Here is a 15,063-nt window from a genome sequence, read left to right on the forward strand (position 1 = left end):
TGCATTCTGAGCAATGGGCCAGACAGTCTTTAGAAGTGGTGCTTCACTTTCAGGCTCGTGAGCTTCTTCTTCCCTTGGGTTGTCCAAGCCTCAGCACATCCACAATCGCTATGCCAGAGTCACCTTTACTACGGAAAGAAAGGGAAAATACACAGTCTTTGAAGGATTTTGCATATGTTTTGCCCTTTAAGATTTATTTTTATGCATTCCAGGTCTTTACAGTTGAGTTACTCATAGAAAGCTTGTAGAAGTTCCAATTTAGTGAATTGTTCACGGGTATCACATATTTGAGGTCTCAGTCTTTCCAATTGATTGTGTTCAATACTTGACAGAGTAGTTGTTTGACTGTTTAGACTATTTGGATTACATAAATTTTGTTGAGAATATCTTTCAGTGTTAAGCTATGAAAACTTTTTCTCCTTATCCTGACTTTTCTGTTCAGTAGTCTGCGAAACTTTAAATGCATTCCAAAGAACTGGAATGATCTTTTTCCTAGTTTTTCTTTAGGATATAATGCAGTTCATCTAGGTACACTCAATATTTATTATAAATTATAAAAGGATCAAATTCCTAAGTTATCTTTTTATTTAACTGTTATGAACTTTTAAACTTTTTAAAGTTGAACTAAATTAGATTTACTAAGTGATTCATATCTTTATTTTTTAATTTTTATCATTTATTAATTATATAGCTACTAAGTTTAATATACTTTGATCACCTCAATCTTCCTATTATCATCTCCTTTATCTCCCTTCCATTTGTCCTCTTCTGCCTCCAAGTCCCCCTTCTACTGTCATTAACTCTAGTCTTTCCTTTCCATTCCCTCCTTCCTTTCTTCCTTCCCTCCCCTCCCCCTATGTGCTTTCTTGCTTATTTCCTTGCTTTCTTGCATTCATTCATTTCTTCCTTCCAGCTCAGTCATTTCAGTCATTCACCATGCAGTGAATTCCTCAGATTCTATATTTTCTTCCTTCTAGCTGGATCCATTTCTTCTTCCTATCTGATTCCAGCAAATTGTTCTTTGTTCTGTGCTGTCCCTCCCCCCCCCTTCCCCGACAGAGTCTCTCTGTGTAGCTCTCTGACTGTCCTGGAACTCACTCTTTAGACCAGGCTGGCCTCAAACTCACAGAAATCCACCTGCCTCTGCCTCCTGAGGGCTGGAGTTAAAGGTTTGTGCCATCATCTCCTGGCTCAATTTCAGCCAACTCTAAGGCCTGAATATAGAGACTTTAAGGAAACCCACTGGGTTATGCTCAATATAGTGATGGTTTTAAGTATGAATAATGGAACAAGAGAAAACAGGTTGCCCATCTTTCTTTTTTTTAGGGAGGACTTAGACAGTCTTGGCTGTTAAAATATCTTTGTGTCTCTCTGTGTTTATCATAGTTTAAGTCCTTTAACCTTTATAGTATTTGAGTTACCCTTAAGCCTTCTTTCTCTCACATTGGCCTCTGGAAAAAATCTGACCTTATTTTAACTGATCGTCTCTACTAAAATTGTGGTTATGTACAAATTATCAAAATAAAACTAGCTTAGTTAGTTATCTTTATTCTTTTTAGTGCTTCATCAATTCATATTAGGAGATAGTTTGGATTACATTTCTGGTGAAACGCAAGAGCGGTTGCATGGGAAATAAAGGTGCAACTGTCAAGGAAAATAACAACTTCACTGTTGAGAACTGCTGAGGGGAAGGATTGTGTCCCTCTGACTCACTGGAACTGTGACATGCCATTAGGCTCACTGTAAGCGATCCCCTGGTGGATTCTGCGCTGGACAATGAGCTTCAGAACCTGAGGCGTCTTCTTGCCTTTGTAGAGCGACACAGGGCTCTGAAGCTTCAGTGGGAGTCACAGGGCACACAATAGGGTGGAGGTAGAGTTACTGTGAGACTGTATCTCACTTTCAGGGAAGTGGTGGGAGAGATTGTGTCTTGAGAAGGAGGCATTTTGGAGGTAACCCTTTTAAGGTTTCAATTAGTTATTTAAGTGTCTGACTCTTTTGCTTAGATATATGATTGATTACATGCATGTTGACAGGCTAGCCATCCTGTAAGATCCTGATTAGCTACAGACAGAGGTATTGATTTGCTGCTAATGAGCATAGTTTTAAAAGAATTGGGATTGAAAATATTTCAGGTGTTTTTGATGTTAAAACACAGAAGTTTAGAGAAACTCTGATGGTGATATTAACTGGGAGAGAGTAAACAACAGCAAAATTCCAACTCTTTAACAAACTTGGAGCCTATGACAAGGTGTAATAAACACAGATCAACTTCCTAATGTTTCAATTCAGATACCTAGAGAATGGCAAAAGAGTAAGTGCATCTGTATCTTTCAGTTCTGTATGAATTACATACTTTAAGTATTTACTACCTCTCCCAACAAAATTGTTTTCTACGATTTTGGAGATAACCACATTTTGAATTAAATGAATATAACTAGATTATTTATTCAAATTTAAACTTTTAAAAGAAATTAATTTAAATAAATTAGAGTTTGGGAATAACTACAAAGGACCATTGTGTAAAGTTTGAAAAAGTAAAACCACAAAGGTAGCATGTAACTTGGTCACTTTGAAATTCTCAGATGAAATATCTAGAATGTCATGTGCTAACAGCTTGCCTGTTGCAAATACTCTTGTGTTTATTGTCATTTGATTATACTTCTTTTGCTTATTTTGTGATTATATTGATTTGTAGCTAGAGCTGGTCAGGCTAAAGAAGACTCTAAATGAAATGATTGAGCTATTGTAAACAAAAAGTGGAATAATTTTATTTCAGATAAAAGATAGCTTCAATTTATTTATTTTACTTAAGTAGAACCAGGTCTTGCAAATAGTTCATATAGGGCAGATTTGTAGCTCACAAAGAGAGTGCTTGCCTACCATGTAAGCGGCCCTGAGATTGTTTCCCAGTATTTTATATACAAGTATGGTGGGCAGAGATTTAATCCCAGAACTCAGGAGAAGGGACAGGAGAATCAGAAGATCAAGGTCACCCTCAGTTATATAGATAGCATTTTGAGGCCACCTTGAGTTACTTGTGTCTGTATTACCCCAAAAATAGCTCATGCAAAGATGATATATTTAACACCAACTTAAATATATTTGCGTAGTTTAAAGTATTTATTCATTTAAATCCTTTTTTATGATTCAAATAAAGGTTCTAAACTTCGCATACAGGGAAGTGCTCGGGTTATGAAATAATCACATTTTAGTTGTTTGTTTTTTATTGCACTGTGCATTATCACAGGATTTCTAACATTTAGATGTAAAACATTGGAGTATTTCTACTCTAAAATGATTACAAACAAAACTCAATTTGCAGAACAAAAATCAGGAAGATTCAGAGCCAGGAGAAAATCATGCTAGAGGGCAAAGGCCACTGGAGGCAGTTGTTATTAGGCACTCTCTTCAGCTAGTGTGTGCTGTCCGACCGTCTTCATGGAAAGAGTTCTCGGGGTTTGAAGATCAAGACTTTAGCCCAACTCTACTGTGATGCCGTGGAATTAGATTGCTTGTGCCATCGATCCCCTCTGATCTTGGTCTTTCAGAATTATAGTGGAGATTCTTTTAAGACCCCTCATCTCCTACCCAATACTCAGTTCTCTAAATCACGAGTCCTTGGGTGAGTTTGCCACCACCCACAAACTGCATCATGCTTGCTTAATTTTTAGGCATCCCTCTTGCCAACAGTTCCCAAGTATTTTCTATGGATTGTGGGAATCAAGTGAGTGCTCATGTTCAGCACTCAAATTCTGTAGAAATCTTTGCTTAAAAAAAAGATCGGACATTAAAACCTCAATGTAACCACATCTTACTGTGTTTGCATAAATGGGATTTCTTGTTCCCGAAGCTGGCCCTTTCCAAATACATTGTTTTTCATGAGCTAAGCATTTATTGTTTAACTTTCTCCTTGACCTTTGGTTGTTGCTGTTACCAAGTGGCTGGCTAAAAGTGAGAGAGCCAGACAAATAAAACACGTAGTGTCTCTGGGTTTAATAATTAATGACCTGATCTAACCTCACGGAATCTCATGGATGGGCCTTGTCATAGTGGTGGAGTTTTAGAAATTTTACCTGTATGAAAAGCGCTTGCGCTTTTGTCTCCACAGCAGGTGTCAGGAGTGGATAAATGATGTGCACTGCCCTGAGCCCTAAGGTTCGCAGCGGACCTGGCCTGTCTGATATGCATCAGTACAGCCAGTGGCTGGCCAGCAGACATGAAGCTAATTTGCTACCGATGAAAGAAGACTTGGCCTTGTGGTTGACCAATCTATTAGGTAAGGTTATAAGATATCACTTGGTGAGCAAAGATAACAGAGTCTTGTGTGTTTTACCTCCTCTCATAGTGTCCTTCTCCCCAGCATGTGACAACCCCTGGGAAAGAAAGGCCTTCTTTATTGGGAATTTTCATCTGGGAAACCTGAAGCCTGTGGAAATTTAAATGAATTTCCCAGTGCCTCTCACATTAGCTGTGTTTCATATTCCAACGTCCTGCACTGGAATGTGGAAATCTGCGGTCAGGTTGCTTATACTGTTTCTGTTCTGCTCTGATTTATTTTTGACTCGTCAGTTTGCAGCTGACCGCTTTGACCCGTGCTTTGGTTCAGACCGCAGGCTCTGTGAGATCTGCCTCTGAACCTGTCTCCGTTGCCCTACTTTTACAGTGCACCTTCCCAAACTGCTGAGTGTCTGAACTCGAGGAGAACGCCTATGCTTTGTCCAAATGGGCTGACTGGAGTAATTTAGCTTTGAACTAAATTCTGTTTTCATTTTACCGTGCCTTTTTGAGAAAGCATTGTTGGTGAGGAAAGTGATACCGCCTACTAAAGATGCCGCCTTTGTGTGGTGAGTTCTGAGCGTGAAAGTGCAACCACAAAGGGCACAGATTTGTCATATTTAGCCACAGCATCACCAGTAACAGATCTCCCAGAGAAGAGTGAGTCAGAACTTTCGGCCCTGACCGAGTTCTTAGGATATAAGATTTGACTGTTGGATAAGCAGAGCTTGTGTAGTGCTGTGTGCCTGGCAGAGTGGAGCCACCACTCTGTTTATCACTGGAGCAATACATACATCACCTGTCTGGATGAATTTCTAGCAAAGATTGGGAACACATTATCCTTTTGCATAGTTTTCTTGGTCATCCTAGCTTATATACCTATTTGCTTTTCTTTAAAAAGTCTTTTCCAGGACCTTGGACTTCCCACAGGGCAGGGAACCCTGACTGCTCTCCAGACTGGAGAGGGAGGGGGAGGAGAGTGGGGTTTGGTGAGTAGGGGGAGGGGGAGTGAAAAGGGAGGCTGGGAGGAGGCAGAAATTTTTAATAAAAAAATAAAAAATAAAAAAAGTCTTTTCTATGGGAGGTACTTACTTTTTTCTTTGTCATGAGTACCACATTTTGAGTTTATAGTTTATAGTTTAGCCAGAACTACCAAATGTGAGTATAGACAATCTACCATTTTTAAAAGATTATAAGAACTCGCTCCCCTCAGCAGGGTCCTCCACCCTACCATGGGGCTATTTCTAACACAAGGAAAGAGACTTGCACTTGGTAGTAATTTATTCATGCCAAGTGGGAACTTTGAACTTCATCTGACAGAGGCAGTTGCTGCTTCCCTTGCTTTTGTCTTTGCAGGGCACACTAATGACTATGAAGTTAGTCATCTATTAACTTTCAGCCATCTGCTGCAGATATGAGTTGTCAATGGAATTGTGATGCAGAAATTCAAAGCATAGCTCTAGAGAATCTTGATGATTGAACTCCAACTGCTGCTTCCTGGCCCTGAGCTCTTTGTGCATTGTTTTGAGAGATATCCACTGTGTCTGTTTACAGGTTGCTGACGGCGAAAATATTTAAAATATATATAGTATTTAGCATGGTTCCTGGGTTATAGTTAATATGATATAAGTTATTGTTCCATTTATTAAGTTCAGTGAATTGTTAGCTTTTTTATGGGACTTGTAAGAGGCTGAGTCATATACAACTCTGAAGAAGGTTATTAGTGAGTCATAATTGATAGTGTGATGAATAAGGGGTCGTGGAGATGTTAGGCCAGGAGGAAAGGGTGAGTGAGTACAGCATAGCCTGGTTACACAGGCATGACCTAGTGTTGGGTGACTAGGTCAACAAGGTGTTCTGTTTAGCTGATGTGATCATTCTCAAAGGGGTTTGATCAGTGTGAGCAGCCCAGCGCAGCCTCAAAGAACAGAGTCAGTGTGTGTAATGGAAAGATCTTTGGATTAGAAATCAGGAAACCTGGCTCCTCTCTGGGCATCAGGAGACCTGGCTTCAGCTTCTGGCTGTTCCACTGGTAGGAAACATGCCCAAAGTCACTCAGCTATCTGTTCTGGGCTTGCTGTCCTCAGCCGTAAATGAAGGAGTTGGAGGGGATCCTCTTTAATATCCTTTCCAGCTCCCCAAATCTAAGTTTCCAAGAAATCTGAGTCTGGAGATTTGGTTTGGGTCAGTTTAGGCCGACAATAAGCATAAATAAGCAAAAGAATTATAAATGAATGAAATTTTAAAGAATTAAGTTTATCTTGTTAAATATTTATTAGTAGTTGTAGCAAATGAAATTGATGGCTTAAGAAATTTTCCAACCAAGGGATACTAAAGGTATAAAAAAAGAATACTACCTTTGAGTGGATGGGAATTCACTTGAGGTAAACAGAGACTAGACCTCAAGTCAGTACCTTCATGATAATTTGGAAGGGACTCTAAACACTTGAGACTGTTTAAATGGTAAAACATCTGGAGATAGGAAAATAAATGTTTTGTATAATAATGAGAGAATAACAGACGAATGGCTTTGTTGGATGATAGCTCTCTTACACGTAGTAGCAACTCTTAGCATGCACTTGCATTGGAAACATGAATGTAAAATTATTTACTATCGCAACTGGAATGCTCACGGAGTTAGCTCATGTACTCCTCTTGCAAAGGACGTGGGCATCATTCTCAGTACTCACACCATCTGCAACTCCAGTTCCAGAGGTAGATTGCCCTCTTTTTGCTTCTGTGGGCACTGCATACACGTGATACACATACATTCATACAAGCACACACATACGCATAGATAAAATGATAAATAAATCTTTAAAAATTATTAACTTTTGGCCAACCGAGAAATACTCACTTAACTTTACTCTATAGTTGTTCTCTCTGTCTCTCTGTCTCTCTCTCTGTCTGTCTCTGTCTCTCTCTCTCTCTCTCTCTCTCTCTCTCTCTCTCTCTCTCTCTGTGTGTGTGTGTCTCGTCCTAGCTTTTATGTACTTGAAATCTAGAGCTGTCTTGGTGACAGTCTCCATGTTGGTTCTGTTTCCATATAAAGCAGCAAATTCTTTAGTGAGACAGAAATGTAAAGCTTTTAGATGTTCGGTCTCATGGGTCATACTTGCAGAAAACTTTTAGGATACTTTTTTAAAATGTAACTATTAAAATATGCTTTGTAAAGGAGAGTGAGTCAGTGATTGTACTTGGATGTTTCTGATCCCACACATAAACTGTCAATTGAAGGTGAATTTTTTTGAAAGGACAGTTGAAGATTATTTGAAAACCAAAAATAGTTTGATGGATAAGAGAATGCTTGTTTTGATGATAGACCAATACTCACTTTCATGTCTCCAATGTGACATGTGATGCTGTAATTTTCAGATACTCTACTCTTGCTTCATCAGTGGCAAAAATAAATACCATTGTAGAATGCTAGGCATGGAGAAAAAGATACAATAATAAACAGCTAGTCAAGCTCAGTTTATGTATTAATCCTGGCTTTCCTGTGGGAAGTGTGCTTGCTGAAGTGACCAACATGACTGATGAGAAGGTCACTGTGTGTTATCTTCACCCACTCACATGTTGGGTATCTTACAGGAAATGCTGTCTGGAGCTATGCTGCATTTCCTATTAGTAGACTAGTTTTAGGATAAACATTTAGAAAAGACAGAGCTGGGACCGGAAGATCCCACCATCTTCAGTAAGCAGGTGTCTTGGGCTGCCCCTTGCATGGTGGCTGCTGTTACCACTTGCTGACAGGTCTGGTCTGTATTAACCACACAGGTTCTGTCTGTACTGTAAGCTATCAACTCTGTTCCTTTTACTCATGAGCTGAGTATTACTCACCCATTATTTATGTCTGTACAATATACCATAAATCCAAAGGCTAATGCCAGCAAATCTTGAGAAAAACCTTAGTATTGCTTGAGCATGGAAAGTGTTAGTAAACGAAGAGCCCCAGGTGATAACAGTAATCCGTGATGTAGAATTAAGTGCATCTGACTCTATGATTGATAGCAGGACTTCTGAGGATTGTTTTGGTCTTACTTTGAGACCAACGTACTAACAAATTGTTCATCTCACTTGAGCTTTTCTGTATTTTAAAAATGATAATTTCTCTTTGTCTTATATTAGTTTTGTTTAATGATAATAAAAGGAGCTCCTGGTAGTGTATTTTAAAGAAAGACTTTTGTGTTAAAGAAGAATTGAATCAAGACGTATTTGCATCAAAAAGAGTTGACATTTTTATTAATGGTTGTACATCTTTAGGATGAAGGCTCGTGTGTTTATATCTACCTAGGGATTTTTGAATAGTTTCTAAGTTGCCCCAAAAGCTATCATGCCAAAACGATTTTACTGATATTTAGAAAATGTATTGGTAGTTGATACTGTAACAAATTTGCTTTTCTGATTATATACATGCAGGGAAAAGAAAATTTAGTGGTTTCCAGTTTAACATGAATGATATGTGTTTCACTTTTTCAGTTATTTCTAAAAATCTACTTCATTTTTATCTATTAAAAAGTAAACATCTATCTGTTGAAGCTAATGCTGTTAAACACAGCTGCTATCCAGTAGGCTTGGGACAGGAGATTCTTCCTTTATTGGGTTCTGAGATCCTCATGTTCTTGGTGTTAGTCAATACAAGCCTATCTCACACTCTTCAAAATTCAGTCTTGAAGATACCCAGTAATTTGAGATAAGGTACTCATTATCAAAATGAGTAATGCTTAATAATTTGTATTTGGCTAGAAAGTGAGTCATGTTTGGTTTCTCTACTGTTAAATTGAGGTTGGAGGTGCAGTGGGGGGTTAGAATTGAGTTTGGTACTGTGGAATCAAGATTATCTTTAGACATTGAAACTGTAGCAACTTTCTTCTGCTGTGTTTCAAATCAGTCATTAGAACAAGGCTGAGTGGTCTTCTCAGTCATGTTCCAGGCTCCTTGTTCGCTTTCACAGACGAAGTCCAAGATCATTTTTTCCTAAAAAGCTTTCTGTGGTGTTTCTATGTAAGGAAAGAAAAAGATCAAATTTCATTTGGGAGAATGCTTTGATTTAGGAAATAGTCACCGTGTGTTCAGTAAATACTTAAGTTGTCAAGCCAAAAGGCTGAGAGCATAGACTTTGAACCTAGAAGGCCTGGGTCGAAGGCTGAATTCCTCTATGTGCTAACTGTGTGGATTTGTTTTAAAAAGGGGGGAAGGGGGAGAGATAGTAACATGTACTCTGTAGTACTGTGACCATGCCTGCCTGCCACATTGTGTCCAAATGTCAAATGCGAATATTAGATGCAGTCTCTTCTTTGGGCATCTAGTATTGCTAAATTTTGAGGGGAAAACTCATCTCTGACTATACCAATAGAGGATAAAGAGATCCTTGTCCCCATCCTCTGGTAGTGCCAGTCTAAAGCATTTTATAGATTCATAGCCAATCTTTATGGAAATTATGTCAAAGTTTTTCTGAAAGATATTGTACATTGATGCAGGTGAACACTCATGCTGGCTTTAGTTACCCAGCCCTCTCCTAGTAGTACTGAGGCTGATGCTAATGTCATTCATTTAGTCTATAGATGCTTCAGCTATGCTGTCTATTACTCTTGATTCTCTAGACTTGCTTTCACATGGGAAAGGCAGGCCTGAGTCCGTGGCAATTCTCTGGCTGCAGAGACACCTTGCATAGTGTTATAATACGAGATGGGAGTCCCTTGACGCAGCAAGATGAAGGCCTGATTTGTGAAGCAGGGATTATTAATTGCCTGCTGACTTTACTTAAGGAATTGTAATTTGTTCGTCACAGCCTGCTCCTCTGGGTTTGTCATGGGTAGACCCAACTGGCATGGTATTCGGCCTTTTCCTTAATCACTGCTAGTGGTATGCGTGGAATGGAAATGATGTGGTGCACCGTTCCATAAAAACGGTATAACTGACTTCTTACAATTATACAGCACACTGAAAATATATATTTAATGACTCTTAATAGTTGGATGGAAAAATATATTACATGTAAAGGATTTTTAAAAGTAGAACTTTTCAGTCTTGCATTTTCCCTTCATTTGGGGCAGTCCATTTCAACTATAAAGTATATAACAGTCTCTGTTTTAGCCAGAAAACCCACCTTTCTAAGTTATAAAATACACAGAATTGAAAGCTGACACCTAATATATTCTTCATTGGATACAGATGTTCAGTGTAAAGTTTTCGTCAAGTGTTCATAGAGAGCAGGACAAAGGACATTTGTGAGTTCCAAAGCAAATCAAGTGAAAAGTGTGACTCTGGGCAAATTTCTGATGGCTGTTTAATGAAAACTATTTTTCTTTGCATTATTAAAAATTCTTTTCAATTTATTATAATCATCTAAGTCACTTGAAAATATGAGGCGGAATCTGATGTGGAGTGTAAATAAATGAGAACACATCAAGTTCCCTTCCAGAGGTAGGATGTCGTCTAAGCAATTTATAACAGTCATTCAACAAAATCATTGAAGAACTTGTAAAACTTGTTCATTTTGATATTTAAACACATCTCTATAAACTGAAAATTTTAGACAAATTGTTTCTGATACTTATGCATCATGCCTGTTTGCAAGATAACTTTCTGCTCATTAGAATAATACTGGGAGCAGAGCATGTAATCTGCCCTGCTTGCATTATGTGTTTGAAGACTCATGTTCGTGTCTGAGTTGACTGAACTCCACGTAGTTCTGGAATGAAAGCAGCCTGCGCAGGCGAACCTCTGTGGTCAACACTTAGAGTGGTGCTGCTTTGCCAGCTGCAGAAGTCATTATCTTAACCAAAGGCTAAAAAGTAAGCTGTCCAGCAGGGAGAAAGGCAATGTAAGCACTACCTCCCCGTCCCTCTTATAATCCCCCATCCACACTGCATGAAAGTCATTTTAAACAGATGTTTCTGAAATTCAAACAGTGGATACCGTCAGTCTGAATCAGTAGTTTATATATGACTCAGTGGGGCTGTCTTTAAGTGTCTATGGAATTGCATCACCTGCCTTTCTCTTAAGATAGGAAAATAGGTCTGGATGTACCCCAATGTTTGGTCAAGGTTTTTCTAGAAGTTTTATTTGTTAATTTGCGTGCTTACTGATTGCATTTACCCAGTGCCCATCACATTAACACACAATGCTTACCTCTGTAGGAGGCTTCATTTTTAAAATGTATGTATTTGTAGACAAGGTGTTGACCTTGAGCTAATCCTGCTTCCCATGCCTTCTGAGTGCTGAGATTATAGCTGTGCAGCATCAAAACTCTTGTTTGTAGTGCTCAGAGTAGGACCCAGGGCTTTGTATATGCGAGGCAAGACTGTACCAACCAAGCTACATTCCAGTCCTGTAGAAACTTTAAAAAGATACATTCTAAGTGGTTTATAGCATATTGAGGGAAGTAGACTTTATACAAAACATATTATTTGCAAAAGGAGAAAATATTTGGTATACACCCAGAATGAAAGCTATCTGTGAGAATGACTATATAGAAGAGAGTAGTGAGCCCTGGGAAATCACTTCCAGGAAACAGAGTAAGGAGAGATGGAATTCAACAAGGGAAAGAGCAAGACACAGAAGGAGGTCCATGCCAGGAAGAGTAGAACGTCTGTGAGGGGTATGATCAATAGGACCACAAGCAGATAGAAGCATTTGATTACAAAAACAATTGGAGGCATCAGTGCAGGTCATTGGGTTGGTACAAATTGCATAGATATGTTTTGCAAGGTAGAGGTGGTATCAAGAACATTAGTAAATGTATCTGAGTGAATACTGAATCAGAAAAAATGGTGTACAGCATTAAAAAGTGACTACGAACCTAGTCAACAGCCCCCATTCTCATGGCCGTCGTGTTAGTCATCAGACCATGATGGCATGGCCAAAAGAGACAGTTTGAAACTACAGAATAACCTTCATGTCATGGGAAATCAAGGCAGCAAAACCCACTGAAAATGAAGACCCAAACAAAGGGGAGCGCATGGGGAAATTGAGTTGTGATAGTATGGAAAGACACAAGTGGTTCTATTTACATGAGTTGGGGGATCATGGAGCTCAAGGGTTTTGGATTCCTTGGTATATGATAAAATGTTCTGAAATTATGCTGCTGACAGTATATTTCTGAATATATGCACAGTATTTGAATTATATACTTTAGAGGGGCAAATGATAAAAGATATGGAATAGGGAAAAGGGAGGAAGAAAAGGCAATGACTAACTGGGATCCAGTCAAGTGTGGAGATGATGGGATGAGGACCAGAAGCTTCTAAGAGTGGTGGTGACCCTGTGAGGGTCAGTGTGGGGAGGAGGGGGAGCAAAGCTGAGCCCTGGAATTGCCTTCTCCTGGCTGTGTTCAGAGGGGAATGCTCAGTGGTTTTTATTTTTTTCACTTAAAGTTTATCTTTCTCAACAATATTACCTGCTCTTAATCAAGAATGGTGCATTATTGCAGCTTCGAAATGAGGGTTAGTATAGTTTGATGAGATTTAGTGGAGTTGCCAGTGATGGTTTGTTTATGTACCATTGTTCTGCTTAAAAAGAACGAAAGAGTTTTTGTTTGTTTGTTTTTGTTTTGTTTTTTTCTTTCTTTCTCGTGTGTGTGTGTGTGTGTGTGTGTGTGTGTGTGTGTTTATGCTCATGCCTGTATGCTGGTTGCTTCACATGGCTGTGTTTGCCTAAGCATAAGGAGGGGTCAGAGATCCACATTAGATATCTTCCTCATTGGTCCTCCAACTTAATTCAAATTATATTTTGTTGTAATAGGAGCGGCGGGGCTGCGTCCCCAGCACCCCGGCCGCCTGGCTAGCTTATGCCCCAAAATAACAACACACAAATTGTATTCTTTTAAATATTGCTTGGCCCATTATATCTAGCCTCTTCTCGGCTAACTCTCGCACCTGGACTAGCCCATTTCTAATAATCTGTGTAGCCCACGAGGTGGCTTACCAGGGAGATTCTAGCCTATGTCCATCCTGGGTCAAAGCTTCATCGCATGTGCCTGGGAGAGGGGAGCATGGCATCTGCTCCAGAGAGCAGAGCTGTCGAGTCTGAGCTCACTTCCTCTTCCTCCCAGCATTCTGTTCTTTTTACTCCACCCACCTAAGTTTTAACCTATGAGAGGCAAGCAGTTTCTTTATTATAATTAACCAATGACCTTCCTCCATCAATATTTAGACAGGGTTTCTCACTGTACTCGGAGTTTATGGATTCAGCTAAATTAGTGCTAGCAAACCCCAGAGAACCTTTTGTCTCTGCCTCCTCAATGCCAGGCTTAAAAGCCTGTACCTTAGGATTTTTGTTTTTTAGCTACTCTCTGTCCTCCCTCCCTCCCTCCCTCCCTCCCTCCTCTCTCTTTCTCTCTCTCTTTCTTTCTTTCTTTCTTTCTTTCTTTCTTTCTTTCTTTCCATGAGTGCTAGGGTTCTGACCTCAGGTTCTCATGCTCACATGTCAAGAATTTTACATTTGAGCCATCTCATCAGCGACTTTCGTTTATTTTTATTTTTAAGATAGGGCCTCTTGTATCCCAGGCAGGTCTTAAACTTCAAATGTATCTAAGGATGATCTTGAGCTTCTGATCCTCCTGCCTCTACTTCCTGAGTGCTTTGATTGTGGTTGGTTGTCACCACACATGGGTTTTCTCATCTGTTGCTGGGGAGGGAACTTCTGCTTTAATGAGTGCTGAACGGGTATTCTTGCAACTGAGCTGTTGTCTTTATAAATAAATATATTACAGATATGGAATACCAGTTCTGCTTTGCAGCCCAAAGCAATTGAATGGACTACCAAGGATGATAATGGAACTAACCAGAGAGATCCAGGTGCTGAGAGGCAACATGCATTTAGTTCTAATACATTGTTTTGTTCTCTATAATTCCCCAGAAGGCTGGCTCTTTGTTTCACTGACTCATTTTCATTTTATCTGGTTGCTAAATGGTGTGAGTTTTGTCTAGTTAGTGTGAAATACAACATTTTTACAGTTAGAATGAATATAAAATATTGAGATGAAATGAAAACATAAAATGCTAAATAAACCATTCTTATAGTCAGTGCCCCTTTTAGGGATTTCTCTAGAAATGAATAGAAGGAGCTCCTAATGAAATAATGCCCTTTAGTGTGAGTCCGATGCCCAGACTAGGGAAAGAATGTTTTTATAATGCTCTTTTGTGGTATTTCAGGGAAAGAGATAACAGCAGAAACCTTCATGGAGAAGTTGGATAATGGTGCCTTGCTCTGTCAGCTTGCAGCAACTGTGCAGGAGAAATTCAAAGAAAGCATGGATGCCAACAAGCCTGCCAAGGTAAAGTCCTCAGGCAGAAAGCACTGAGGGTCCCCACACAGAAGTCTCCATGCAGAATGCACTGGGGAGAGGTGGGTGCTCCTGTATGGAGGGTCCCCGTGCAGTAGGCATGGCCGAGAGATGGGTGCTCCTGTGTGGAGGGTCCCTGTGCAGTAGGCACTAGTGAGAGATGGGTGCTCCTGTGTGGAGGGTCCCCGTGCAGAACGTACTGCCGAGAGATGGGTGCTCCTGTGTGGAGGGTCCCCGTGCAGTAGGCACTGGTGAGAAATGGGTGCTCCTGTGTGGAGGGTCCCTGTGCAGTAGGCACTGGTGAGAGACGGGTCCCTGCATCTTGGGTCTCTGTGCAGACCTCATTGCTGAGAGCAGGCATTTATTTCTGCAGTGACTTATGAATACAGTTCAGTGTGAGAATTGGGTGTGAATGAACGCATCAAGGTCTGCAGTAGCAACAAAGAACAGAAGCAAGTTTATAATCATTGGACATGTATCCTCTCTTTTAATTATAT

General features: G+C 39.8%; 1 protein-coding gene across 2 annotated transcripts in view; it reads left to right on the top strand.

The window, feature by feature from the left end:
* The window catches only part of Gas2 (growth arrest specific 2), a 115,461-nt gene that overhangs the window by 4,533 nt on the left and 95,865 nt on the right, over nucleotides 1–15,063 (top strand). For both annotated transcript variants that reach the window (XM_041644225.1, XM_041644290.1), the window contains 2 exons: nucleotides 4,112–4,279; nucleotides 14,436–14,557. In XM_041644225.1, the coding sequence (XP_041500159.1) occupies nucleotides 4,132–4,279; nucleotides 14,436–14,557 (270 nt within the window). In that variant the 5' untranslated portion in view covers nucleotides 4,112–4,131. Of the gene's footprint in view, nucleotides 1–4,111; nucleotides 4,280–14,435; nucleotides 14,558–15,063 lie in introns of those variants that run through there.

Source organism: Microtus oregoni, unplaced genomic scaffold (genome assembly GCF_018167655.1).
Source record: "Microtus oregoni isolate MIOR12 unplaced genomic scaffold, Mior012 000000F_ref0000247, whole genome shotgun sequence".
Taxonomy (NCBI): Eukaryota; Metazoa; Chordata; class Mammalia; order Rodentia; family Cricetidae; genus Microtus; species Microtus oregoni.